We start from the raw sequence: 24,842 nt of genomic DNA, 5'->3' as shown, positions 1-24,842 counted from the left end.
TGGAGGAGACAGAAGTGCCCAGGCATAACGGAGAGACAATGCTGTGGATTAACCACGGGTGACCCACTGCACCGAACCACAACTCTTTCACCAAGACACCACAAACGAACCGCCTTGTGGCTGCAGCCCAACAGCTTTCAGAAGGCCTCAGGGTCCCGACTCCTCATTTCTCAGGTGGAAAACCAAGGCCCTGGGAGGTACAGACTCCACGGCAGCAATGACTGCCAGGGGCAGCATGAGGGTGGGGGGCACATCCTTCTAAAAGTAGCAGGACCAAGCGGCCATCCCAATGGTCTGCCCGGCGGGGACTCATGGGGCTAATGGATCACAAGTTCCCCAGGACAAGAATGGATCAGTGACCCCCAAGGACGTGTGGCTTTTATAACCAGAGAGAACTGGATCTGGTAAGTAGGAGCCTGACTTGAGCCCCTCCCCCCAGCACCCATCCCACCCAGACAAATACATGCGATCCTCTCCTCCACCCCCAGACTGAGTCTGTCCGCTCATCTCCCTCACACTACCCAACAGGGACTATGGCCATTTACAGGAGAACCCGGCTCCAGGGAGCAGGGGGAGCGGGCTTCAGCCTCACTGAGTCTTTGTTTCCTCATCTGTAACACGAGGACAATAACATCTGCCTGAAAGGATTGTCGGGTTAATTGAGCGGAATAACGGGACAGTGGCTGGAATATAAACTCACATTGCCTGCAGCTGAATTTTAATCCCTCTGTGATTTCGTGTTCATTCTTTCGTTTGTTTCCATGTTCACGCCACTGCACTATCATCAGCCCTGTGCCGGGCACTGTTCAAAACTTACAACCCCTAACAGAGACTGAGAGAAAAGTATGTGGCCGGGGCAGGGCTTGGCCTCGGGGTCTCTAACCTAGTCAATAGCTCAGCAAGTTCGCACCGTAGGAGGTAGCAGTGCTGGGATGGGGACCTAGTTGTGTTCTCTCCACTGCAGCACCAGGATCCTCAGAAGTTAATAAAATGAGGTGGTAAATACAGAGCTTAAGACAAGGTGAAAGTGATCAAGAAAGAAGGAGGGGTATGGTTCAAAGAGTGGGTGGATGGATGGACGGATGGTAGATGGATGAATGGATGGATGGACAGTGGGTGAATGGATGGATGGATGGATTGACAGATGAATGGATGGATGGATGGATGGACAGATGAATGAATGGATGGATGGATGGACAGAAGAATGGATGGATGGATGGATGGATGGATGGACAGATGAATGGATGGATGGATAGATGGATGGATAGATGGATGGACAGATGAATGGATGGACAGGTGGCTGAGTAGATGGATGGGCAGACAGATGAGTGAATGGATGGGTGGATGGATGGATGGATGGATGGATGGATGGATGGACAGATGAATGGATGGATGGATGGATGGACAGATGAATGGATGGACAGGTGGCTGAGTGGTGGATGGGCAGACAGATGAATGAATGGATGGATGGATGGATGGATGGATGGATGAATGAATGGATGGGTGGATGGACAAATGAATGGCTGGTGAGTGAGTGGATGAGGGGAATGCATGGAAGACGGGTAGGTAGATGAATGGATGGGTGGGTGAGTGGATGGATGCATGACAGAGAAACATAGAGCCAGAGAGAGATAATGACTAGATAGACTTAGAGGATGGATTTGACACGACCTCTTGCCCTCAAGGATCTTCCAGTCAAGAAAGAGGCAGTGCTAAGCATGGACCTAACTGGGAGATGGAAACATGCGCAGTTAGTGATGCTGTCGGAGTCTGCCATTTTCCAGCCACAACAGAGTGTGTGCTGCAGGTCGGCCAGGCAAGCTGTGACTTGGGGTGGACACACTCGATCACCCCAGTAACAGAACTTTTTGTTCATTGGTTCAACAGGCATTCACTGAGCCCCTAGTCCCAGCCAGTATCCTCGGCTCTGGGCATAGAGCAGTGCTCAAAATAGCTCCATGTGGAGATTCCAGCATGTGTGGGGTGGACAACGATGACGTACGCGAACAGTGAGCCCGATGAGGGTAAACACCATGAAGATAAACAAAACAGGGCAAGAAAGGGGGGCTCTGGAGGCCAGGGGCAATTCCGTTGGAAAGGCTGACACCTAGGAGGCCTGAGGGAAGGGATTGGGGTCCAGATCTGGAAGGAGCAGTGACTGTCCCAGGATCACAATAACTTACGCGGCTGAGTCAGACTAGAAGCGAAGTGATGCACAGGTGGTGGGGTTCTGGGGTTCCTGATCTGATACTACAGAATTCAGGAAACACACCAGACCTGGTGTCAAGCAGAGGAGAGCGCTCTTGGAATCCAGCCATGAGCTCAATCCCCTGAACCCCTTTGCTATCATGTTACTGTTCGTTTTTCCCTCTGGTCCTTGAAACAGGCCTGTATTTTCACAGATATTTTACTTGATACGCTGTCAATGTTCACTTGTCCGTTGCTTTCTGGAGGCAATAAATGCTAAACTTCTAAAGAGGGTTCTGGTTCTGCTCTAGCTGAGAGAGGATAGCTGCTGCCTGGGACACAAAGGCTCCTCGGGAAAAATGAGATCCAGGCAGGCCTCAAATAGAGGAAAAGCCTTCATACGTGAGGCGAAATGCCCAGGCCAGCCTGGTGGCCACATCCTCTCTTTCCCAGAAAAAAGGGGGCTATTTAACAGGATTAGGTTCAGTTACAAAGGACAGAAAACCCAAGATATGAGTAGCTCAGACAGAAATTTCTTCCTTTCTTATGTAAAAACTCCTGGGGCGCCTGGCTGGCTCAGTTGGTAAAGCATGAGACTTGATCTCAAGGTCATGAGTTCCATGAGTTCCAAGACCCATGTTGAGCATAGAACTTACTTGGAAAAAAAAGGGGGGGGGAAAGCAAAGAATAAGAACTCCTAAGCTAGGCCATCAGGTGGCAGGGACCCAGCCCCTTCTATCTTGTTCCCCCAATCTCAGTATTTGGCTTTAACCTCATGGCTCAAGATGGCTGCTTGAGTACCAGATATCGTGTCTGTATCACAACCAACAGGACAGAGGAAGGGATAAAAAAGGGAATGTCTTCTCCCCAGCAGAGGGGTTTCCAGAAGAATGCCATTCTAGGTTAGCAGTTCTAAGACCCAGAGTGGGCCCACCAGGCCCCTGGAAAGCCCCCAGTGTTGGTACTGCTGCTGTCTGAGATAGCATAACGGAGGGAAGAGAAGCAGGCAGTCCTGCCTGTCTCCAGGGATGTTCCTGCAGTCATCCTTGGAACAATATAGCAGTTGGCCGCTTCCAAGAAACCACACGCGTTGGGCCCTCCAATGGCCCCCTAACTTCCACCTCCTACTGGAGTTGTCCCCCATCCCCCCAGCCAGAGTTTTCTCTGGTGCCCTGGGAACCCAGAACCTTGAGGGCTTGGAGGAAAGGGAGGATCCTACAGAGCTGGGCAGGCAGGCTAAATTTCCAGCTAACCCCCCCCCCCCCCCGACCTGTGCCTCCCACCACCATCACCACCACCACAGATGGACTCCAATTCCTCAAGTGTGGGACTAGGAGTCCCAGAAGAATTTAAACTAGATTGCCATAAAAGCCCTTACTAGGGACAGACACAAGGTAGGGGCTCAAGAAGGTGAGCAAATGAGTGAAGGAAAAAATGAATAAGTCAATCAATTAACCCATCACTCAATCATGGTGTCATTTAGTCTAAGCTCAGCCAAGTTGTCACCCAGCTTCCGTTTACATACTTCCAGTGATGGGGAGATCACTACTTCCAGGGGCAAATGGTTTTAGTTTTAGACTGTCCTTATTCAGGACCCAAAACACACTTAGAGGACCCAAATCTCTGCAGGCAAGGGAAAGTACAGAATCTCACAGCTGGACCTTAAAGGCCACAAGCCTCCTGGTCATCTTCTAGTGTTTCAGAGGAAGCTCTGACCAGAGAGGGGCTGGGACTCACCCAAGGCCACACAGCAGGGTAAGGACTGAGCCAAGATCGGACCCCAGATCCACCTTTCAGTTGTGTCCCTTCTGAATTTCACAGCCCCTCCAGGACCTCCTCCAGCTTTTCCCACATGGGGTACACCCTTCCCCACAGCCAGCCCCGCCCTATGAGGCCAAGGATCTGGTGTGCTTACAGAGAGCCTCGTGCTGGCAGAAACCGTCTCGTCACTGCCAGCGACAGGCACAGTGCTGAGACCTGTGGTCGGGGATCAGGAGCTGCTGCAGGACCAAAATCTACAGGCCAGGCTGTTTGGCTCTTCCCCACCCCCGGGACAGCGGGCCCACGTGTGTACATGCCCACGTGTGAGTGTGCGCACGAGCGTGGGCTTGCGCTTCCCAGAGCCAGAGGAACACGTGACAGGCTGTCAGTAAATCCTGCCAGTTTGGAAGGGTGATTGTCGCACACAATGCCAACAGACAGAACTCCAGTGGATTCACTTGATTTTCTTTTGTGGTTATTTTTTTTTTTACAACTTTAAATACGGAATATAAATAAATTTACATTTAAAAAATAAAAGGAAAGCCCCCAAAAAATATAATCACCAACTTTACAAACTGAAGGAAGCAGAGTTTGGAGGAGGGGGAGTAGGGAGGAAAGTGCAGTCGAAGGTGGGGAGGGAGGTGGGAGTTCAGACCCCACTCCAGGGAGCCCTGGGGATCTTTTCTCCCCAACTCCCAGCCCATGAGCTGGTTTCCTGGAAGGAGCCACCAGTAGTGGAACTCAAAAGAATCTAATATGGGGGGAGTGTGCAGGGGGAGAGAAGGGCTGCCCCTTCCCTTGGAGACTTTCTCTTGGGTTTTTCACACCTGCCCGGAAGGGGAACTGCTTGAGCTGAGGACTCAGGAAAACGGAGACCAGATGGACAACAGTGTTGCCTCCCCACCCAATGTGGGCTTGCTCTTGTCCAGCCACTCCAAGCCATTGGCCAAGTCAGGGCACAGCCAGTTCATGTGGAGCCTTTGTCAGTTAGGAAAAGGATCCCTTCCTCCAGATGCTTTTATCTCTTTCTGCCAGAAGACGGTCCTAATAAATACAAAAACTGTCCACGTTCTACAGTGTGAACCATGATCCCTGCAGGCAGTGCCCTTGTGCAGTGCACACCCTGCACGAACCTACATGGCAGTCTTGGCTGGGCTTGGATATGACAGGCAGGCTCCCTGCTGCCCTGACCCCTGGCCTTCTGCCTGATGGAGCAGAAGCATGGGGTCCAAGAGACCCTTGGTGGAGCAGACTGATGGCCAGGACAAGAGGAAGATACAGGGTGGAGGTAGAGATAAAACAGAGAAAGTGAAGGTTGGGGGAGTGGAAGGAGGCAGTGAATGCCCAGGTCACCATCCGTGTCAGCTCCAGAGCAAACTTCGTCTCTAACCCACCTGAGGGGGCACCTGGCCGCCTGGTGCTCGGGTCACGCCCACCCAGAGGAGTCCACACCGTCAAAGATCTCAGGTGTGGAAAACAAAGCCACGGTAAGCAGAGGCGACCAGGGAGAAGTGACTGGGCCTGGGTGCCGTGGGAGGGCTTTTCTCCAGTTCGCGCTCCCCCGTGTGGTCTCAGCCACAGGAGTACGAGGTACCCTGGCCTGCCTGAGGGGTTCCCTTCAGAGCTGGCCGGGGTCCTGGGACCAGGTAGGCCACCCACATCTAGAGGGTCTTTGGACCTTGTGCAGGGCTTCGGGCCAGTCCACAGCACACAGGTGTGACCCGGGCGGGAAGCCAGGGAACAGCGGGCCCGCTGGTCTCTCTTCTGCTTCTCTCCCAGGTGGTCGGGCTTGGCGGAGGAAGACAGCCATGGAGCTCAGGTCCTCCGTTTCCTTCTCGAGCTGCTGGGCAAGGCGCTGGAGGCCAATGAGTGGACCCGCTGGTGGGCGGACGGACGCACAGAAGGGGGGGAAGCACCAGTGGCCGTCCGAATCAGGCATCGAGACAGACGGACGAGGGGAACAATATTATCACTCCAAGGACCCCATGGGGGCGATACAGCAAATACCATATTAAATAACCCTGTGGGCCAAGCAGAGGGACACGGGGGGGTCAGAGACAGCCTAAGGGTTCCATCCCACGCTCACACGCCCCTCTTGCTGGAGATGGGGAGCTGATTTCCAGCAACACTCAGGGCTGGGGGAGTTGAGGCTTAGACTTCCCATTCTCATAGGGCAGCTGGGACACATTTGGGCTGGGGTCCCCAAAGCCCCTCAACCAACTTCCTATGGGAAAATTCAGTTGAAACTGGGCGGAGGGCATCCAGGCCGAGAGCTGGGATTTTGTGTGGGGGAAATACCTCTCCCTGTCCCCTTCCACAGCCCAAGCCTCAGGCCAAGGAGAAGAAGGCCAGGGGTCCGGGGCTCAGTTTCCCCACCAGGCCTCACCTGCCCACACTCTCCTGCAGATGCCCCTAGGCTCCGAGGGTCTCCTTCAGTGCCTTCTTGTCATGCGTGTGCTTGAACTTCCGGTGCTTCCCCTTGGGGGGCCGGCGGACTCGCACTGTCCGAATGGTCACCCGAGTTTGGGGTGTCTTGGCTGCTTGAGAGAAAGAAAGGTCTTGTCAGCAGGCAGACAACCTCTGGAGAGTGTCTATCGCTCTCAACTGACACCTGCCACAGACCTCTCCAGATCTTCTGGGCTGAAAGAAGGGGCAGCAGCCTGAGGCCAGCCCTCCTTGGGTTCAAATCCCAACTCCGCTGCTTACCAATTATTGAACCAGTCTGCGCCTCAGTTTCCCCACCTGTGATATGGGGATAGTAAGACCACCCCCTCACAGGACTGGTAAAATGAATAAATGGCAGTTCATTGGCAAACACAGAAGGGAGTAGATTGCTATGGCTTCAAGTTCTTTGTCCTTATCCCACTGACCTTCCTAATTTCTATGCCCCTTGAGCCTGGCATGGACTTGGATCTATTAACCAATAGAAGCAGGCAGAGTGGTGCTGTGCTGGTTCTGGGCAAAAACCTTAAGAAGGCTCGTTGGCAGCTCCCAGAGTGCCTGGATGGTTGAGTTGAGGCTCAGTTGGTTGAGGCTCAGATTTCAGCTCAGGTCATGATCTTGGGGTCCCTGAGATCGAGCCCTGCGTGAGGCTCTGTGCTCAGCGGGGCGTCTGCTTGACAGTCTCTCTACCTCTCTCCCTGATGACATGCTCCTTCTCTCTCTCTAAAGTAAATAAATACATCTTTTTTTTTTTTTTTAAAGAAGACTTGGCAGCTCCCCTCTTTTTGCCTTGGGGAGCCCTGCGCCACTGCCTAAGAAGTCTGGCTACTCTGTTGGGGAAGGCACGTGGGAAGGAGACGCCATGGACTACAGGGAGAAGGACATGGGCCCAGCTGCCCCGCTAGGATCGCAGGAGACACCAGTGGAACCGCTGGGCAGAGCCCAGTCAACCCAGCATCAGGGAAAGATGATAACGTAGTGGTTGTGTTAAGCCACTAAGATCAGACTAAGGAGTCTGATCAGCAAAGGGGGGCTGCTCTTCCTCACTTCTTTCTCATTCCCTCGCTGGACTCCTGTTGAGGTTTCCTCCCACCAGCCTCCCAGCCCCTTCCAGTCCTGTGATGGGGGAGCCGCTGGGCATCGGGCCAGAACCACACACTCCCACCGTGGAGCTGGGCCTCCTCATCCCTGTGCCTGTCCTCACCTGGCCCTCACCACTCCAAGAAGAGGGTTGGTGGGGGTAGACCAGGGCTCTGGCTGTGGGCCATACCACCTGCGCTTGAATCTGAGCTCTCCCAGGTATTAGTGGCGTGCTTTGGGACAAGTCACATAAACTCCCTGTGCCTCGATTTCTGTATCTTTAAAACTGAGTGGGCAGCAGCGCTGGTCCTCGGGTTAGGTGATAACATGCGGAAATCGCCAGAAAGCCTTGGGTGGCCCTTCCCGTGCACCTGGCAATGTTCTCATTTATCCTCACAGCAGGTACAAGTATCTACATTTAACATATAGGGAAACTGAGGCAGGGGCACTGGGATTTTAACTTAGGAGTCGGCCTCTGGAGCCCGTACTTTCAACCACTGGCCTGTAAATCACAGCACTCATGAGCCTCAGGCAAGGTAAGCACTTACATCTCTTCCTCCCGACCCCCCATGTCAACACCCTGCTACAAAAGCTTTCTCTGCCAAGCTCAAGGTCCATCTCTTCCTGGGAGCCTCTCCTAGCACCCCCAGCTCTTCGGAGCCAAAGCCAGCTTCCCATCTTCCAGACACAAGCTCCCATGAGACAGCCCATCTCTGCCATCAGGCAGTATAAGGATGCAGACAGGTCTCAGATCTCCCTTGGAGGAGGGACACCTACAAGGGCCATTAAAGGGCCTGGAGTTTGGGCTCCAGAGATGGGAGTCATCAGCAGGACCCAGAGCTGGGCAAGTTCTGACCAGGCTCAAGGTCGTCATGCAGCTCATGAGAGACAGAGTCAAGTCTCGAGCCCAGGAGGTCTGACACAGGCATCACACGGGCAACAGTACCAAGCCAAAGCCAGGCTGGGGCCGAACTGCTGAAACTGACACGGCAAGACTTTACGTAATCTACATATTGATCAGCTGAACATGCCTTCCAAAATCTGGCTTGAAAAATCACATGAAGCCCGGGCACACGAAAGAACACCATCCTAAACACAGAGGAGAATATGATCTTTCCTGACTAACTGATTCCATGTTCATTCTTATTATTCCATGCTATTCGCTACCCCATGTGCTCTGTGTTAACTATATTAATTACTGTATTAATTATATGTATTATTATAACTATATTAAATAACTGTATTAATTAACTGTAAATTTACAACCGGTCAGTTTGGAGCTGCCAAATTATCAACCCTCCCAGGGCATCCGGGCCTCAGCTTGGCTCTCAGATCAGGACAAAGAGGCTAAGAGGTAGGCCTGCCTTCAGAAGACTTCTAAGGTGTTCTTTCCTCTACCAATAGAAAATAACTGAAAATCACTAGGTGATTTTTTTTTTAATGCTCATCTAAGCATACTAATTTGATAAGTCTTGATCCTTGGGGTTCTTGGCTGGCTCAGTCAGTAGAACATGAGACTCTTGATCTCAGGGTTGTGAGTTCAAGCCCCTTGTTGGATATGGAGATTACTTAAAAATAAAATCTTAAAATAATAATTCTTGATCCTTACTGCAAACATTCAAGGGAGAAGAGGTAGCAGGACAGCCTAAAGAATGCAGAACTAGACAGTACAAGATCTGGGCTCTGGGCTAGACTTCACCACTATGCAACCTTCATTAAGTCCCTTAACCTCTCTGGGCTCTAGGAGCCCCATCAAGAACACTAAGCAACTGACTTGTAGGGTCATTTCTGTGGACCGTTCTAGCTCTAACAATATTAAATTCTTTAAAAAAAAAAAAAAAGAAAGAAAGAAAATGACAAGGCAGGTAAGAACTGGTGACTGCTGTCAGGGTGAGGGAAGGGCCAAGAATAGAACTTCAGGATCCCTAGACTCCCGCTGCACCCCTGCCTGGGACTGGCTGTGTGACCTTGGGCAAGACCCTAGCCTCTCTGAGCCTCAGGCACCTCCTCTGTAAAATGTGAACCAGGCCATTGGATCAGATCATTTTTTGGGTCCCTTGAGTCAAACTATGCTCCTGAAATTGTGAATTCATGAAGTGTAAAGAGTAAAACAGAACTCCATTTCCAATTAACCATCTAGTGTTTGAATTCACATCACTGCTGCACAGTTGCCCAGTCTCTACCTACACATCTTCAATGACAGGAAACTCACTATTGCACAAGGCATACAATTCCATCTTGGCCCCCTGACTGATCAACAGCTTTTGGTACATAGAGTGAATCTCTCTCCAGTGGCTTTTCCCCACTGGTCCTAATCCCCTCTGAAAGCCACAGGAAATGAGTTTGATTTCTCGTCCCCAGGACAGGTTGTCAAATATCTGAAGATGATGTCCGTGGAGTCTTCTCTTGCCCCATAATTTCATGTACTCATTCAACAAAGTAAGGGGCTATGGTAGCGAGACGGGGATGGGAGCCACTCTGGACTAGGTAGTCAGGGCAGACCTCTAGGAAGAGGTGACTTCTGAGTTGAGACCCAAATGAACACAAGTAGGCTTTTGAAGAGTTGAGAGAAATGAATTTCAGATGGAAGGTGACATGTGCAAAGGCCCTGTGGCAGAAATGTGTCTGGCCACTCAAGGAGGTCAGGCTGGTGAGGGGGAGTGGGTGGGCAGCAAGGCTGGTAGGCCAATCAGGGGCTAACATCTTTGTGTAAAGCCTTGCAGGCAGGGGAGGAATCTGGATTGTTCTCAGTGAGAAAGTTCCAAATGAATGTAACCAGGGGCATGCCTGATTCAATTTCCACCACCATCACTCCCACCTCAGCAGCTGCCACAAGAAAAGGGAGCTGCCCGGCTGAGCAATTCAGAGGCAGACCTTGGACCAGCGGTTACCTCGCTGCTCTTGGGTACTCCCTGGGCTTCTGGTCACGGGTCGAGTAGCCACCACTGTCTCACACTTGCATGCCAGGTGGTCCTCCAGGGTCACCGTGGCCTTCTTAAATGTTGGCTTCTTCCGTACAATCTCGATTTTTCTCACCTGGAAGACAGAACCAGCCAAGTGCCTCTGTAAGACCACACAGGCAGGGGCTGAGGGAGCCTGCCTGCCTGCTCCTCCCCCACCCCACTGTCCCCCCACAGGGATCTTTCCTCGAAAGCCAGGAGTAGAGAGGCACTGGCCCAAACAATAGCAGGACCTTGCCCTCTGCCCTTCTCGTAGCTTTTCCATCAAAACAAGCCCTCCCGACCTGGCCTCCAGCTTGGCCCCATCCCCCTTGGAGCTCCCAGAGAGGGAGAAAGGCATTTCCGGGTTGAGTCTAGGGCTTGTGGTGTCCTCATTCCCGGAGCGCCAGCCAAGGTCAGGGACTATGGCAGAGGCGGGAGATGGTTGTCTGGAAGGAAGTAGGGGGAGGCTTTATCCAGGAGGGAGGCGGGAAGGGGGAGGTCAGCTGTCAGGTGTCCGTCCATGGAGCTGGAAACACTGCGGACAGGAGATACCCTGACAGTGGGTGGTGTGGTAGCCGGTGACACTTGTGATCTCGGGCACAGGGCCCAGGCCTGCGATGGATGGTGGGCATGGGGAAAAGCCACAGCTGACCTCAGGGAGGGGAGCGAGATGAAGCAGGTGGAGCAGGTGGCGAGAGCAGGGCTCATCAGCCGGTGCTGAGCCCTAGGTGTGCCCAGCAGCTCTGCCCCTTCTGAGTTGCTGTGTAGGCGAGGCTGACCCAAGGGGCACAAAAACCTTTCCCCATGAATCAGAAGACAGCTGAATCTTCTCTGGCCGGGCCCTGCCCAGCATGAGACCCGGAGCTCCCCAGAGCAGCCTCTATTCTAGAATTTGCCTTGAGTCAGACTGCATACCCCATCTCTCCAGAAAGGAGGCAGGATTCCGCATTCTGACCCTTTGCTGGGGCTGCCCCAGCATTTGCTGTGTCTGTTGCCTGGAGGGACTCTGTACCCTCCTTGTTAAAGACAGAGCAAGGAACCCAAACCAATTTGGAGGAAAACCGAGCAGCCCAGAACATTCTGAGTATACAGTAAATGCTTATAGAAAGGTGTCTTCAAGGGACATTTTGGGGTTTGATCCTTGTAAAAGAGGAGGCAGCACCCTTCACTTAATGTTCCACACCCGGCCCTGCCTGGGGGTCTGTATGCGGCTTTAGCGTACAGCGGCCTGGGTGGTCTTGAGGACTCACAGGTGGCCTCGCACCTGCCCAGAGAGCCCTAAATGGACAGAGCCCAGTATCCTGCCAGGAACGCCTCTCCACCCCTGCGGCAGCCCGGCCAGCTAGTCCGGGAGGGGAGCGGGGCGGGGCCCGAGGGAAGCCCCACCCACAGCTCACAGCCGGGGCGGCGGCGCGCCTGCGCACCTGGACGGGCCGCAGCTGCACCTGGGTGGGGCGGCACTGCACGTTGCGGTTGTTGCAGCAGCCGGAGCAGCGCTGCACCTCCACGCACGGCGGCCACACCAGGAAGTTAGCGTTCGTGCGGTCTATGAGGCGCCGCGAGATCTCGAACACCTCCGTGCGCGTCTTGCACTCGGCGATCATGGCCGGCTCGGCGACTGTCGGGGAACCTGAAGGGAGAGGGGACCTCCGTCAGGAGGGTGGGCCGGCTCGGAGCCCCCACCAGGCCCGATCCAGCAGGGCAGCTCGGGCACTGCTCTCCCCGACAAACGGCCGGCCAAGTCCCGCTTCCTTCCACCCCCGGGGTAGAGGGAAGCGTGGGGCGGGGGGGGGGGGGCGTCTGCGCGTCCTGGTTGTTATCAGCTGTGGGTCGGGACAGGTAGGTTGCCGATGTGTCCTGAGCCTCAGTTTCTCCATGAGACCTACTCCCAAGAACCGCTGTAAGGATCCAGTGAGATCACTGAGAAGGCCGGTCTGTCGCAAATGTCAGTTTCCTTCCACCTGCCCTCAGGTTCATTTGCGATTTCACACATTTCTGGGCTTCCCTGACCCCTGGCTCCTACTGGCTTATTATTTTATAAACAATACAATGTTACCTACTCTTACATCCTTGCTTCTTTCAAAGACTGTTTCCTCACCAATGGCCTGGGGGCTAACAGCGCCTATACCCTGCACTTACAGATCTGAGTAATGGGAGCGTCCCACAGCAAGCCTGCTGTCCATACTGGGGCTCTGCTGGGGTCCATACTGGGGTCTCTCCTGGAGAGACACTGAGGTTCGACTAGCTGCCCAAATTCATAGAGGTCCCCCTAGCCACTGTCTACAGTGTTTGGGGGAACTAGAAGTGGGCAGAGAGGAGGAGGGACTTAGAGCAGGCTCTGGCCTTCCCTGCGAGGCCTCCATGGGACCCAAGCAGGTACCAAGCTTTGCTTGCCGTCCCAGGCTGCAGCCCTAAGCCACGGAAGAGACACACACCCCACCAGGATGGCACTGGGTTCAAGTGAGAAGAGCTTCTGGGATCCCAGCCCTGCCCCTGCTAGCTGTGTGACTTGGGCCATGAGGGCTTCACTCTCTCTGGGCCCCACTTTCCAACTGTATAAAATGGGGCCAACAATCTCTATCTCTAGGGTTGGAGTAACGCACAAATGAGTTTAAAAGCACTATATTTAGGAAATTGTGTCGGGGGATGGGGCATGATGACTCAACTCCTCAATATAGTGTTTTGAAGGACAGTTCTACTCTCTTGAGTTAGACTCAGTCCTCAGTGTGGGACGAATGGGGTGGCCGCCCCAGGTCTCCTACTCTGGCTCCCGCCCTGGGGCCATCATCATTCTCATTTGCAGCCTCACCTAGGCTCCTTCTCCCTCGGGATAAGCTCTCCTCCAGCTCGCCACCAGAATGGGACTGGGTCAAATTCAGGTCCAACTCGGCCCCGTCTTCATCTGTAAGAGAAGGCACAATCAGATGCACTCGGTTAGCCATTGGCTGCTCCGATTGCGGGGTGGAGGCTCCCATGGAGGATCTGGGGCAGGCAGGAAGGCGGCCTCTCTCCCTCACTGGCGCCCCACTCCAAAGAACAGACTCTCCTTGCAGGTCCCTATAAAATGGAGGGTCCTCGCTCTGACAAGGGGCCCTCCAGGCAACCCCAGGGTGGTATTGGGGCTCAGGGGGTAGCAGGGCCTGGACTGCATCCTGGGGCGGCTCTCAGCCCCACTCTGGGCTTTTCAGCCACATATTTGGACAGAACCCATGTCAAAGGAGTTAAAAATAACCCTTCCCTTTTGCTACTGTAAGCGAACCCTCCTTAGCCTCCAGGGCAGGGCAAAGACCCAGAGCTCGGAAGGCCAGTTTCCAGTGCCCCTCCGCCCAGTGTTCCCATAGGAAGTGCTGAATGGAGAAATTCCCAGAATCCCCGGGGGGACCAGCATGCCCTGGACACAGCCCCTCTGGAGCCCCGGACAATGGCCCAGCTGAGCTGGAGAGAGGGAGGAGGGACAGGAGTGGGGGTGGGGGCTGAAAGCAGAGAGGGGTGGGGAGCCAGCCTGCTGGGATGGGGGCGCCCATACCCCGAGCCCTTCCAGGCCCGGGTCTTGCTCCAGCTCCCGGAGTGTCATGGTGTTTGCCTCTCCCCTCTAATCTTTGACCCGGTACCTGCCCTAAACCGTCCGTTGCACCCTCAGGTCACAGACTACAGCTCCCTTCTCCAGCCCGGGAGGCCCTCATCTTGGTGTCATCCTTGGTGCTCCTTGGAGCCATCCCTCTCTCTAGAGGCAGCGGACACCACTGTGGGAGGTGAGGGCCAGACCGGAAGACTTTGAGTTTGACACTGAATCCTGGAGAGACCCTTCCAGCTCTCTGATGGCTGAAGAGGGAGCAAATAGACCGAGGGATGTTGGGGACAGACTCCCGCCCCCTCCACACAGCCCTCTCGCAGCTCTTGCTGTCTCCCCTTCCCGCTGGCCCTGCCAAGGACAAAGCTCCTTCTCTTCTGTGTGGGCTCCCAGGGGTCCTGTTTGGAGGAGGACGGTCCCCACAACGGGTGCCTTTCCGTCCAGCCTACTGCTCCCGCGTCAGCGTGTCTGTCTGTCCCTCTCGCTCCCCTCCTTTGTCCCCGTCATCTCTGGAATGTCCTGGTGGAGAGGAGATGGGGGAAAAGATGTGCTTTGTGGAAAGGTTAAGTTGATTAGGAAAAAATAGCCACATGGTTGCCTCCAAACAGGCCCGCTATTGAAAACCTCTGTCTCCAACCCGACCCCCAGCCGGGGTGTGTAGGGGCTATCCGAGGGTGGGGGCCAAGGGCCTTGGAAAGAAACTGCAGAAAGGCTAAATTTGGAAGTTGCCCCATTGTGTTGGCCAGGGCTGGCCAGTCGGGCCTGGGGTGGGGGGTGTGGGAGACGTAGGGTGGGGGGCCTAGTGAACAATAGGGGGGCCCAGCTGGGGCCCCCTCCCGCCTGCCTCGCCAGCCCCCGGCACAGGCGGGTTTGAAAGGGCCCGGGAATGCTTTTGAGAGGGAGCCAGGGGCCCAACGGGGAGAGGAAACAAAGACAGGAAGTGCCGTCCCCGTAGATAGGAGTCTGGGCAAGGATTACAAAGTGACAAAGAGACAAAACCCTAGAGGGAAGGGGAGCTGGGGGGGCGGGGGCAGGGGGGGCTGCTGACCAGGGCTCCAGGGAACAGGCCAGAGGTTAGAATAGAATGGAATTTGCTCTGAAGACAGCGTTTATAAATACATTCCCGACCCAGCCCGCCAGCCCTGCCACGTGTGTGCCACCAAGCACGTGCCCATTTGCTGAATGCACTCTTAGGCTAGGGCATGACTGCCTGCTGGTCTGGGCCAGGTGTCCCCGGGAGACCTTACAGACCGGGCGCTTGGCCAGAGGGGCCAGGATATGGCTCCCTCGCCACCACCCTCCCTGGCTGAGTCCACACCTGGATACACTTTCAGCCTATGCCCTGGGCACCTTCTCCCTGCCCCGCCTCCTCCGGGCACCCCACCCCATGCACCAAGCCAGAGCCACGTGTGGGTACTTCTGCCACGCCCCACGTCCCAGGTACCAACCCGTCCACCTACTCAGCCCTGCCCTGGGCAGGTGTGGTTGAGCACTTTGGGGGCTGCCACAGGCCTCTAGTTCTCTGAAAGTCAAGAAAGTGAGGCTACCCCTTGCTGGCCCCTCCCGGCTCCCCCAAGGACTTGGTGGAGGCCCAGAGCCCCGAATGAGGGTTCAATTTACCTACGGAGGCTCCGTGCAGCAGGCGCTGGAGGTCATCAAAGGAGCGGATCGAGTGGTCACTCAGCATCTCGTAGAGCTCCTCAGGAATGGGGTCCCCCTGCCAGGCAGACGCCGTGAGGTTAAGTGAGCGGGAGTCGAGGCCTTTCCAGCCATGGTTCCTCTTCCCTGCTGCACACGCACACCATCCCATGGAAAAGCCCCACAGGGCCTCTCGGCCATGGGCAAATGGACAGCCGGGCAGGGGGCAGATTCCATGGCAACCAGAAGCACAAAGTTCTCAAGCTTCTAAGACCCAAATCAGAGGCCCATCTCCCATCCCAAATGAAGCTGCGGCTTGTTCCGAATGAGACCGGCTGGTGGACCCACGTCTCCCGATCGCATCACAGGCTCCTGGAGACTCCAACACCGTCTTTCTGCTTTTCCTCCCTACCTGACAGCCAATGACAGCCAGCATCTGTCATAGGAGATCTAATTGTCCCCATTTTACAGATGAGAAAACAGAATCCTCTAGCCAATTATCGGCAGAAGCTACACTCAAATCTAAGGCTCTCCGATGGCAGAACCTGTGCCCCTAGCCTCCTGGGTACATGAGGGGGATCCTAAGTGCTTGTGGAGCAGGACAGGCTCAGGGGGCCCCAGGTACTGACAGATTTATTTAGTCTCTTGCTCAAAAGAGGAGAGAAGGGAATCCTTGGATGCAGACACGAAACCTGAAAGCTTACCCATGCCCCATGCCCAACCAAACCCTATTTTTAGAGCCCCTCTGGCCTGTTACCAAAAACACTTGAAACTTAATAAGTGCTTTAACAGGCCCCACTCGGAGCCGGGCTTCCTCCAGGGAAACCGCAGGCCTCACAATGACATGAGAGTGGCCCGATAGGAAGGTCACGGCCACATCCCTCATGGTCCGGGGAGACCTAAGGGGCTGATGTCAGAGGTCTTGAGGAGGGTGGCCCAATCTGGGCACCCAGCGCCTCGGGGCAAAGGAAACGAGTGAGACCCTGCTTCATGTCCAAACTCCCAGCCGTGCAAACACACACACACATGTGCCCACACGGATGCAGGATGGCACGGTCCTGGGGAGGGAGCCCTGGAGGGGGCGCCGGCAGACTTCACTTACTTAAACAACTCTGCTTCAGTTTCTCTGGGTGAGGAGGCGGGAGCTCCAGTTCTAGTGAGTTCATGGAACACTCCAAAGGGCCGGAGTTCTGACTGGCTTTGCAGGGGCTGAGTCTCTGCCTGATGGAGGGGGTGGTGGGCAAGGAGGTCATCTGCCCCAGAGCCAGCCCCGGGGGTTCTCCCCAAAAGCTGTTTGGAGCTTGGGCATAGATCGGTTTCTGGCTCCCCCAAAGGTCCGTTTCCTCAATGGTTATCATGGCATCTGGGAACACCTCCTCCAGGGGTTCTAACCCGTCCGATCAGCCCTGGCCACCTGGATCGGCCTTAAAGCTGGGGTGGAGTGTGGGTATGTCCACTTTTAAAACAAATTCCTTGAAAGCCCTGAGCTCAGTTTTATCTGTTTGTTTGTTTTTTCATTTGAACACAGAGCTTGTGATCCTGCCTGGTGTCTAGACCTGCTGGCAGGTTCAAGGCAGGAAGGCTGGGGCCTGAGCAGTAAGCTTGTAAGTAAGCAGCAAGCGCCACCGCCCCCCACCCCCCCACCCCCCGCCAACCCCAGCAGCTGGGAACTTCCCTTCAGGGTCCAAGTCTATGAAGCTGGGGAGTCAGGGGCTGTGGGCACAAGAGGGCAGGGACACCAGCTCAGCTGCCCCTCGCTTTCCTCCCCCATGCCTCTGGTGTCCCCAAATGTGGGCACAGGGCCCTACCCACAGACGGGAAAGCAGGCGGCTGGTCCCCAGTTAAGACCAAGGCAGGCTACTTCCCCTGAGGGTTTTGCCAAGCCCAGAACTGGTAGTCCAGGGAACTAAATTCTACCCTTGTTCTTACTAACCACCCCACAACCTCGAGGGGCTCACTGCCCCCTCTTTGGTCCTGGCCCTCATCTGTGCATCGGGGATCACAGACATTTGATTCCATTCTAATTCTGCCTGTGGTGGCAGGAGAGGCAGCAGAGGAAAGCCAAGGGTGAGGGTGCCCAGCCCTGGCCCCCAGGCTATCTGTGTGTTAATGATCCAATTCACCACCCCCAAGGAGAGGGCCCAGAGGCCCAGTACCAAATGGCATAGGGCACTCATGCCAAGACCTCCTTGCCCATTGGAGAGCTCGCTGCAGCTGCCAGCCGGGGCAGAGGAGGCAGACCCCCAGACAGGATGAGCAGATGCCCCAGACCCAGCCTGAGATCCAAGAGATGATGTTACCCTCCCAAGCTGAGTGGCGAAGAGCCCAGGACAGCCGGGGCATGTGGGAGAAGTACACAGTAGGTGCTCAAGATGTACTCATAAAATGCATGAAGGACTCTGAACTTCTCCCTGGGGTTCTCTCCTGTGTGATCCTCCTACCTCCTCCACCAGGAAGACCTCCTGGGTTCTTCCCCCACCACCCTCCAAACAAACTGCCTCCTCTTCTAAGCAGAGAGGCCTTCCCTGCACGTGTTTCTAGTAACTTGGCCCCTGGCTGCCCAGACTCACTAAGAGCCATCTGGATTCGATAATGAGACCATAGCTAACTTTTATTAAGTGCAGATTATGAGCCAGGCACTGAGCTAAATGCTGTACTGTCAGTCCTAAGCAGCTGGCTCTCTATTTTTGTCCCCATCTTCCAGGTGAGGAAGCTAGAGGCTTAGAGAAGGGAGGAAAGGGTTCCAGGTCTATGCCACGAGGAGCAGAGTCGTGCCCCTCCCTCCTCCAGCCCACCATGGAGCTTTCTGGTATCAGGTGTCCCAGAGCAGGGACTAGACAGTATGCAGGGGACACGGGCCATAGCTGAGGAGGTCACTACCAGAGCATAGCTGGGGTGGTCACAACCATCTAGTAGGTGGCGGCCAGTGGTCCTAATGGGCACAGGACAGTCTTCCACCATAAAGAATTAGCTTCCCAAGATGTCCAAAAGGGCAGATGTTGAAAAACTCCAGTACAGGGGCGCCTGGGTGGCTCAATGGGTTAAGCCACTGCCTTTGGCTCAGGTCATGATCTCAGGGCCCTGGGATCGAGTCCCACATCGGGCTCTCTGCTCAGCAGGGAGCCTGCTTCCTCCTTCTCTCTGCCTGCCTCTCTGCCTACTTGTGATCTCTCTCTGTCAAATAAATAAATAAAATCTTTAAAAAAAAAAAAAACAAAAAAACTCCAGTACACAGAAAAGCAGCGACTTCAGCTGCCAAGGAAACCTGGCCTCTTGGATTAAGCCTTTGAACAACCTTAGCCTCTTCATCTTTTAAATGGGGTGAAAAACACCTGACCTTGGAGGTATAATTGCACCTAGCAGAGCAGCGGGCAAGTAACGGGTGCTTAATGAGCTGTCACTGGCCAATTCAGTCCTGCAGCGGCTCCATCCTTGAGGACAGCAGCAAGCAGGACAGCAGCAAGCAGCACACACGCCCAGGGCCAGCAGGCAGGGCATTTTTGAGGAAGACAGTTGGTGGGTGGAGAGCCGCCTGCCCTGGAGAGTCTGTGGCTTTGCATTAGCCCCCCTTCCCCCCCCACCCTGTGCTGGGCCCCAGGAAACGGCACCCTAGCCCCCACTGGCACTGCCCAGGGCCGCGTGGGCTGGCGTGTCCCTTCCGGGGCTGGGGGCGGGTGAGGGATGGGGGAAATTCAGCCTGTGCTCCGCTCCAGGATGCAGCGCCCTGGGGGAGACTCGCCTGGGCACCTGCTGGGGGTCAGAGGCTCTTCTTGGTGTGGGAGGGTGAGCAGCCCGGGCCCGGGTTTCCTGGGCATACATTCTAGAACCCTCCTTAGGTGGGCAGGGCAAAGAGCATGGCATCCAGATGAGGCTGCCCCAGATCTCAGGCCTGGGGTTCCTGACAGGGCAAGGGCGCGGTGAGAAGGCAGCTGGGGCGCAGCCAGCGGTGGGAGCCAAGGCAAACAGCCTCCTCCCCAGCCCGCCCCGCCCCCGACACCAGCTGCAGAAGGTAGGGAGGGCAGGAGCTACTAGCGTGAGGCCAGGTGAATTACCTGCTCCCAGCTAGGCTGGCAGATCAAAGGGGCGTGCACCCCACCCTCCCCCAGGGCCCCAGCTGCACACACAGATACGCACTCCCCAGCCCCTGCTCCGCGGAGGGAGATGACAGGCTCAGCCCAAGCAGCCAGGGGCGGTGGCTGTGGCTGGCGGAGAGAGAAGCCGGCAAGGCCTCCAAGCGCCAGCCGGCCTGCCTGCCTGACAGTCTCGGGCCTGATTTAGATTCAAATGCCAAAGCCAAGCCCTTTGAAGAAGCCTTCTCTGGGCAGACCACAGAAGCCATTCAGAACCAGACTTTCCCACCTAGTATTTCCCTTCCCTGTGGCTCCTGGGACCCTCCCACCCCTCCTGAATGTTAGCCCAGCCCCACACTGGGCTGTCCACCTCTCCCTGGAGAAGAAAAACTCTTAGTGCTGGAAAAGGGGTCAGTGTGGCAGTTACCACTGGGACAGCCCATCTCAGTCACTGCCCCCCCACCCCCCGCCGGGGGTCCTACCCTCCACCCCAGGCTGGCCCAGCTCCCAGCACCGGGGCAGGGCGGAGCAGGAATCTGCATTTTCGAGAGGCCAGGGAATCCCACTGCACCTGGGTAACTCTGAGCCAATCCAACCTTCACATTTTGGGGAGTGGGAGAAACTGAGACCCAGCGCAAGACACACAGAATCTGTGCAGTCCGATTTCCCTTCTGTTTCTTCCTCTGTCCTGTCCGGATCTTGACAGTCCAAGCCCCAAGACATGGAACCGAAAGACAAGCTTGTCTCTCAAGATGGGGGCAAGGGCTCAAATGAGAAAGTCGGCCTGAGGGCCGAGCAGGCTGCATTGCCCTGGGGCTGACTGAGGACTAAGTTAGGCCATGTTTATAAAGCACTTAGCAAGCGCTAGACAGACGTCTGGTCTGGTCCTTCCTCGACACCCACCCCTCCCCACATCGACTATCCTTTCCCCAAATATTTACAGATTATCCACCTTGGACCAGGCACTGTTCCAAGAATGGGAGACGTGGTGACCAAGATAAACTCTCTGGAGGAATATAGACCAGTGAGGGAAGACGGACAATAAATAAACCAGAAAATGGAACAGCTGTCCTAGATGAGGCATGGGAGGAGGAGGAGACTGAAAGGGGCCCAGGACGCAAACACCTCTTTACCACTATCACTGAATCAACCCCTCCTCCACACACACACACACACACACACACACACACACACACACACGTATAGGCACCCAGTTTAGGTCTTGCCCCAGAGCCTCAAAATTCTGTTCAGTCCTAAACTTGCAGACATTTCTAGGGCTGGGAGAGAGAACCCAGCAAGCTGGTCCCGCACCACTTTAAGGCCATTAGCAAGCCACTCCTTCCCGGCAGAAGGGTGCTGAGGCGGGAGGCGTCACATGACAATGGGAGTTAACCTCCCCGAAGCCAGCTCAGCTGATGGAGATAGGACCTCCTAGGCCTCTGCAGACCCTCTGCCAGGCCCCCCATCAGAGCTCCCACCCCTCCTGTGCACCTGCTCGGGCCTCTACCTGAGGCTCCGGCCAGGGACCAGACCAGCCCCAAGGCCATCTCCACAGCAAGCTCTCCTGTGGTCTCCCCTCCCCGACTGGCCCCCATGTTGATGGGTTTCCCCTTTATGTCTCCTCCCCCAGAGCCCCGCCAAGGCTTAGCTCGAAAGTGCTTCTTTCGGAAATTGTGGCTTCCGGAGGGCCTTGTGTTCCAGGCCTTGTGCTCCAGGCCACTGTGATTACAGTGGGGAGCAAGGCACCAGCTTCGGTGTCACAGCGTTTCCCCAAACATATCCATGGAGTTGGGGGAGGAAGCTGGAAATGAGGAGGGCAGGCCTGCGGAAAAGACTCCTCCAGCTGTCATCCAGCCTCTGGCTGGGATCCGCAAAGGAGACAGAACAGCCAGAGGGAGCCCCTTCAGCGGAGAGGGTCCTCCAGTCTTGGAGACTCAAAGAAGGGCCTATAGGAAGGGAGACTGCTCTGGACATCACAGCGCCCCCGGTCGCATCACTACTTTCCGCCTCCCGGGTAGTTGGAAAAAAGCAGTCACGGAGTGGTAATGCTGGAGCGGCGGCACACTGACCTGAGCCAGCAAAAAACAGTGGGTGCTAGGGAGCCAGGACCTGATGGGAGGTCAGGGTCCCGGTTTCCCCTCTCTCCTAGGGCCCAGCAAGGAGATGTGGTCCCCACAGAGACGACGAGGTTTCAGGGCCCACGGTGAGCCCACCTGTTGCGCGGGGGTGGACTCCTGGTGCCGGGTGTATAGGAGCCGTGCGTGCCCGGGTGCGTGCGTGGGTGTGCGCGCACGTGTGTTCAGGTCGCGTGTTCGGGGGCCAGGCGTACGTGTGTGTGCGGCGCGCGCGCGTGTGCCCCGCGTGTGCACGGGCGTGGCGGCGGCGGGCGCGCGACCCGGCCGCGGTAGTGCGTGCCCGTCGCTCTGCGCGCCCGCCCGCCGGAGCGCAGCATCGCCTCTGGCCAAGAGTGTGCGTGCGTGGGGTGAGTGAGCGAGTCCGGGGGCCGGGCGGGGTGGGCTGCGGAGAGCAGCGGCGGGGGCGCCGGCGTTCCCAGGACGCCCTGGCACCGGCCCCAGCCCCCAGGCCCCGCGGCAAGGCGAGGCGGCAGCTGGGGCCGGCCGGCGCCCCCCTCCCCAACAGCTGGCCGCGGCCCGGGGGGCTGCAGAGAGGAGAGGAGGGGGCGTCGGGAGGCGCCTGCAGGCTGCTGGGCCGAGCCCTGCGGCCTCCCTCCCGGTGCGGACCGCGGGGGGTTGGCCGCGGAAGGGCGGGGCCCCAGGGCGGGCGGCCGGCGGCCCTCGAGGAGCCCCGAGAACAAAAGGAGACGGCGACGGCTCCGCCGTGGTCAAAACAACCTGCGCTGGCGGCGGCCCAAGGTCTGGCCGCTGCCTCGGAGCCCTTCACCTTAACCCCTTCGCCGCCACCGCCGCCGCCTTCCTGCGCCTCGCTGGACGTCAGGAGGGGCCGGCCCTCCTCGGGAGCCGGCGAAGTGCCGGCTCCCAGCCGCCGCGGAGCGGAGGCGGGACGGGACCCAGGCTCGCCGCGCTCCCGGCTGCCCTCTCCTCCCCCCAACCTCGCGCTTCCTCCTTGCCCCGCCCCCTTTCCCACCTGGATTCCGGGTGGACTTGCCAACTCACTGCTACGTGAGGCTGGGAGGGGTGGGGGTACTGATCCGACCTGATCGCTCCCGCAGACGCTTTTACACCCCACCTGCCTTGCAGCTACGCTTTTCCTGGCGCGCTCCGCACCCCGCAAGCGGGGGAGAGAGGCGCTCCCTCTCGCAGGGCGCGGGCGCAGGTATGGCGGAGCCTGGGGCACACACCGCCCCGAGGGCTGGATTCTTTAAAAGCCTCTACTCCTCCCCAGTTCCCGAGTGCCCAAGACCTCTCTCTGGGCAACCCCCGCACCCAAGACACAAGCTGCTGCAGGACTGCGCTCTAGGGCTGAACATGCCCTGCGCTGGCCCGAGGGCGCCCGTCCCGACCGGGAGCCAGAGCCTAGGAGGGGAGGCAAATCCCCGCGGAAGGCTGGCGTAGCTGCCGCCGGTGCGCGAGCTCACACCTCCCATGCAAGCCGGCTCCTGGACAGAACGAAGCTGCAACCAAAGTGGGCTTGGAAGAACGCGCCGCCTTCTGCACCCCGGGCGCCACCCCCACCCTCTCTCCCTTCGGGTTCCTGAGGGGTGGGTGACAGGGACACACACACACCCTACCCCGACGCTGAAAGGGCCGGGGATCTGGGATCGCGCCCTCGGAAAGAAAGCTGCCCCTGCCCCCTCCCCTTAGAGCCTGGCACCTCCCGGACCTCGCGTCCCAGCCCTCGGAGGTCACCTCGCGCCCGGCGCTAGGCCCGTGGGCTGCAAAGGTCCGAAGTTCACTGCAGGGAGGGGAGGGAACGACTAAGGGGCGAGGGTGGGGGTAATGAATGAAGCGAACCAGCCCTGGCAGCCGTCGCAACTCACCTCGGCGCTGACCAGACGCAGGTAGCAGCAGAGAGACAGGAAGAGCGCCCAGCAGCGATTCATGCCGACTCCGGGCCCGGCCCCGCGGGGCCCCGGACGAGTGGACCGAGCGCGCCGCCCCCGCGGCCAGGGTTGGGGGCGGGGGCTGGGGAGGGAGGTGGGCTCGGCTCGGGTCTGCGGCGATCAGGCGCTCAGGCCGCTGCAGCCGCCGCCGCGGCTCACCCGCATGGCCCCCGGGCGCCGCCGCCCCCGGCCCCGGCTCCGTCGTTGAGGGGCTGGGGAGGGCCTGGGCGCGGGACCAGGGTCCGAGGCCGCTACCTGGGCGTATCCCGAGCCCGAGTGAGCATCCACGGCCAGGGGTCTGCGTCGCCAACCAGCCGAGGCGTCTAGCCGTGTGGGGGCGCCCAGGGGACTCCAACCTCCAAGAGGAAAAAGAACACGGCAGTCGATGGCTCGTCTTCACTCGCCGACTATAGGCGTTTTCCTCTGCCCGCCGGCTTAGCTTTTTTGCAACATTTTCTGGAAAGGCCCCCGAAGTCGGAAAGTGCAGAGTTGGGCACCTCACGGCCAAAGTCTCCCCCAAAAAACTTTTTCCAAAGTTGGCTTTGCAGCGGCGGCCCGAGTACCCGGGCAGGGAGAGGTGCAAACTCCCGCCCGGGCCGGGTTGGGGGGGGCCGGAGCGTGTGCGCCTTGGCGCGGGGCCCGCGCGGCGGGCACGGCTGCTCCGCGCTCGCGGCGTGCCCGCTGCGCGCAGTGCCGGGCGCGGCAGACAGGTGGACGCGGCTCGGGTCCGTCGGTCCGTCTGTCCGCGCGCTCGCCGCTCTGGGCGTCCTCTGCGGGCTGTGAGCTGCGGCTGCTCCGGCTTCTCTTTGCAACGAGGCTGGAGGGTGGGCCTTTTATTTCCCCCTTTTTTGCGCGTGTGTGTATGTGTGTGTGCGCAAAATATCTCTATCTCGGGAATGAAAGATGGGCGCGGGCGGCCAGAGGGGAGCCCTCAGGGAGGCAGCGGGGGAGGCTGCGGGCGCGCGGGGAGACAGGCGGGCTGCTCCCGGCGGCAGGAGGAGAAGTTGCCACCCTTTCAGCTGTTCCGGCCTTTATAAAGGAGAAGGGAGAGCGCTAGAGGTGGGTGGAGACTGCCTTTCCTCTTCTGGCCCAGAGTCAGCACCGGGAAGGGGGGGGAGCTCTGGGAGGGC

The 24,842-nt window shown here is 57.3% G+C and overlaps 1 protein-coding gene across 3 annotated transcripts; it reads right to left on the bottom strand.

Moving 5' to 3' along the window:
• Nucleotides 1-4,392: 4,392 nt before the first annotated feature.
• Nucleotides 4,393-24,742, bottom strand: PDGFB (platelet derived growth factor subunit B). Of its 3 annotated transcripts, none has more exons than XM_082740093.1 (7): nt 23,650-24,742; nt 15,604-15,700; nt 13,222-13,314; nt 11,837-12,042; nt 10,362-10,506; nt 6,335-6,488; nt 4,393-5,826 (listed from the first exon to the last, which is right to left on the bottom strand). In XM_082740093.1, exons 1-6 carry the CDS (start codon nt 23,710-23,712, stop codon nt 6,361-6,363), a joined length of 732 nt encoding a protein of 243 aa, XP_082596219.1. In that variant the 5' UTR covers nt 23,713-24,742; the 3' UTR covers nt 4,393-5,826; nt 6,335-6,360. The 3 variants fall into 3 exon arrangements, with proteins under 3 accessions (XP_082596219.1, XP_082596218.1, XP_082596220.1); XM_082740092.1 differs by having other exon boundaries at nt 4,393-5,969; nt 23,650-24,740; XM_082740094.1 differs by having other exon boundaries at nt 4,393-5,969; nt 6,335-6,485; nt 23,650-24,739.
• Between the last annotated feature and the right edge of the window lie 100 nt (nt 24,743-24,842).

The sequence above is a fragment of the Mustela nivalis genome (genome assembly GCF_964662115.1).
Source record: "Mustela nivalis genome assembly, chromosome: 7".
In the NCBI taxonomy this organism is placed as follows: Eukaryota; Metazoa; Chordata; class Mammalia; order Carnivora; family Mustelidae; genus Mustela; species Mustela nivalis.
The sequence above is the reverse complement of the archived record's forward strand: the minus strand, read 5'-3'. Positions and strand labels throughout refer to the sequence as shown.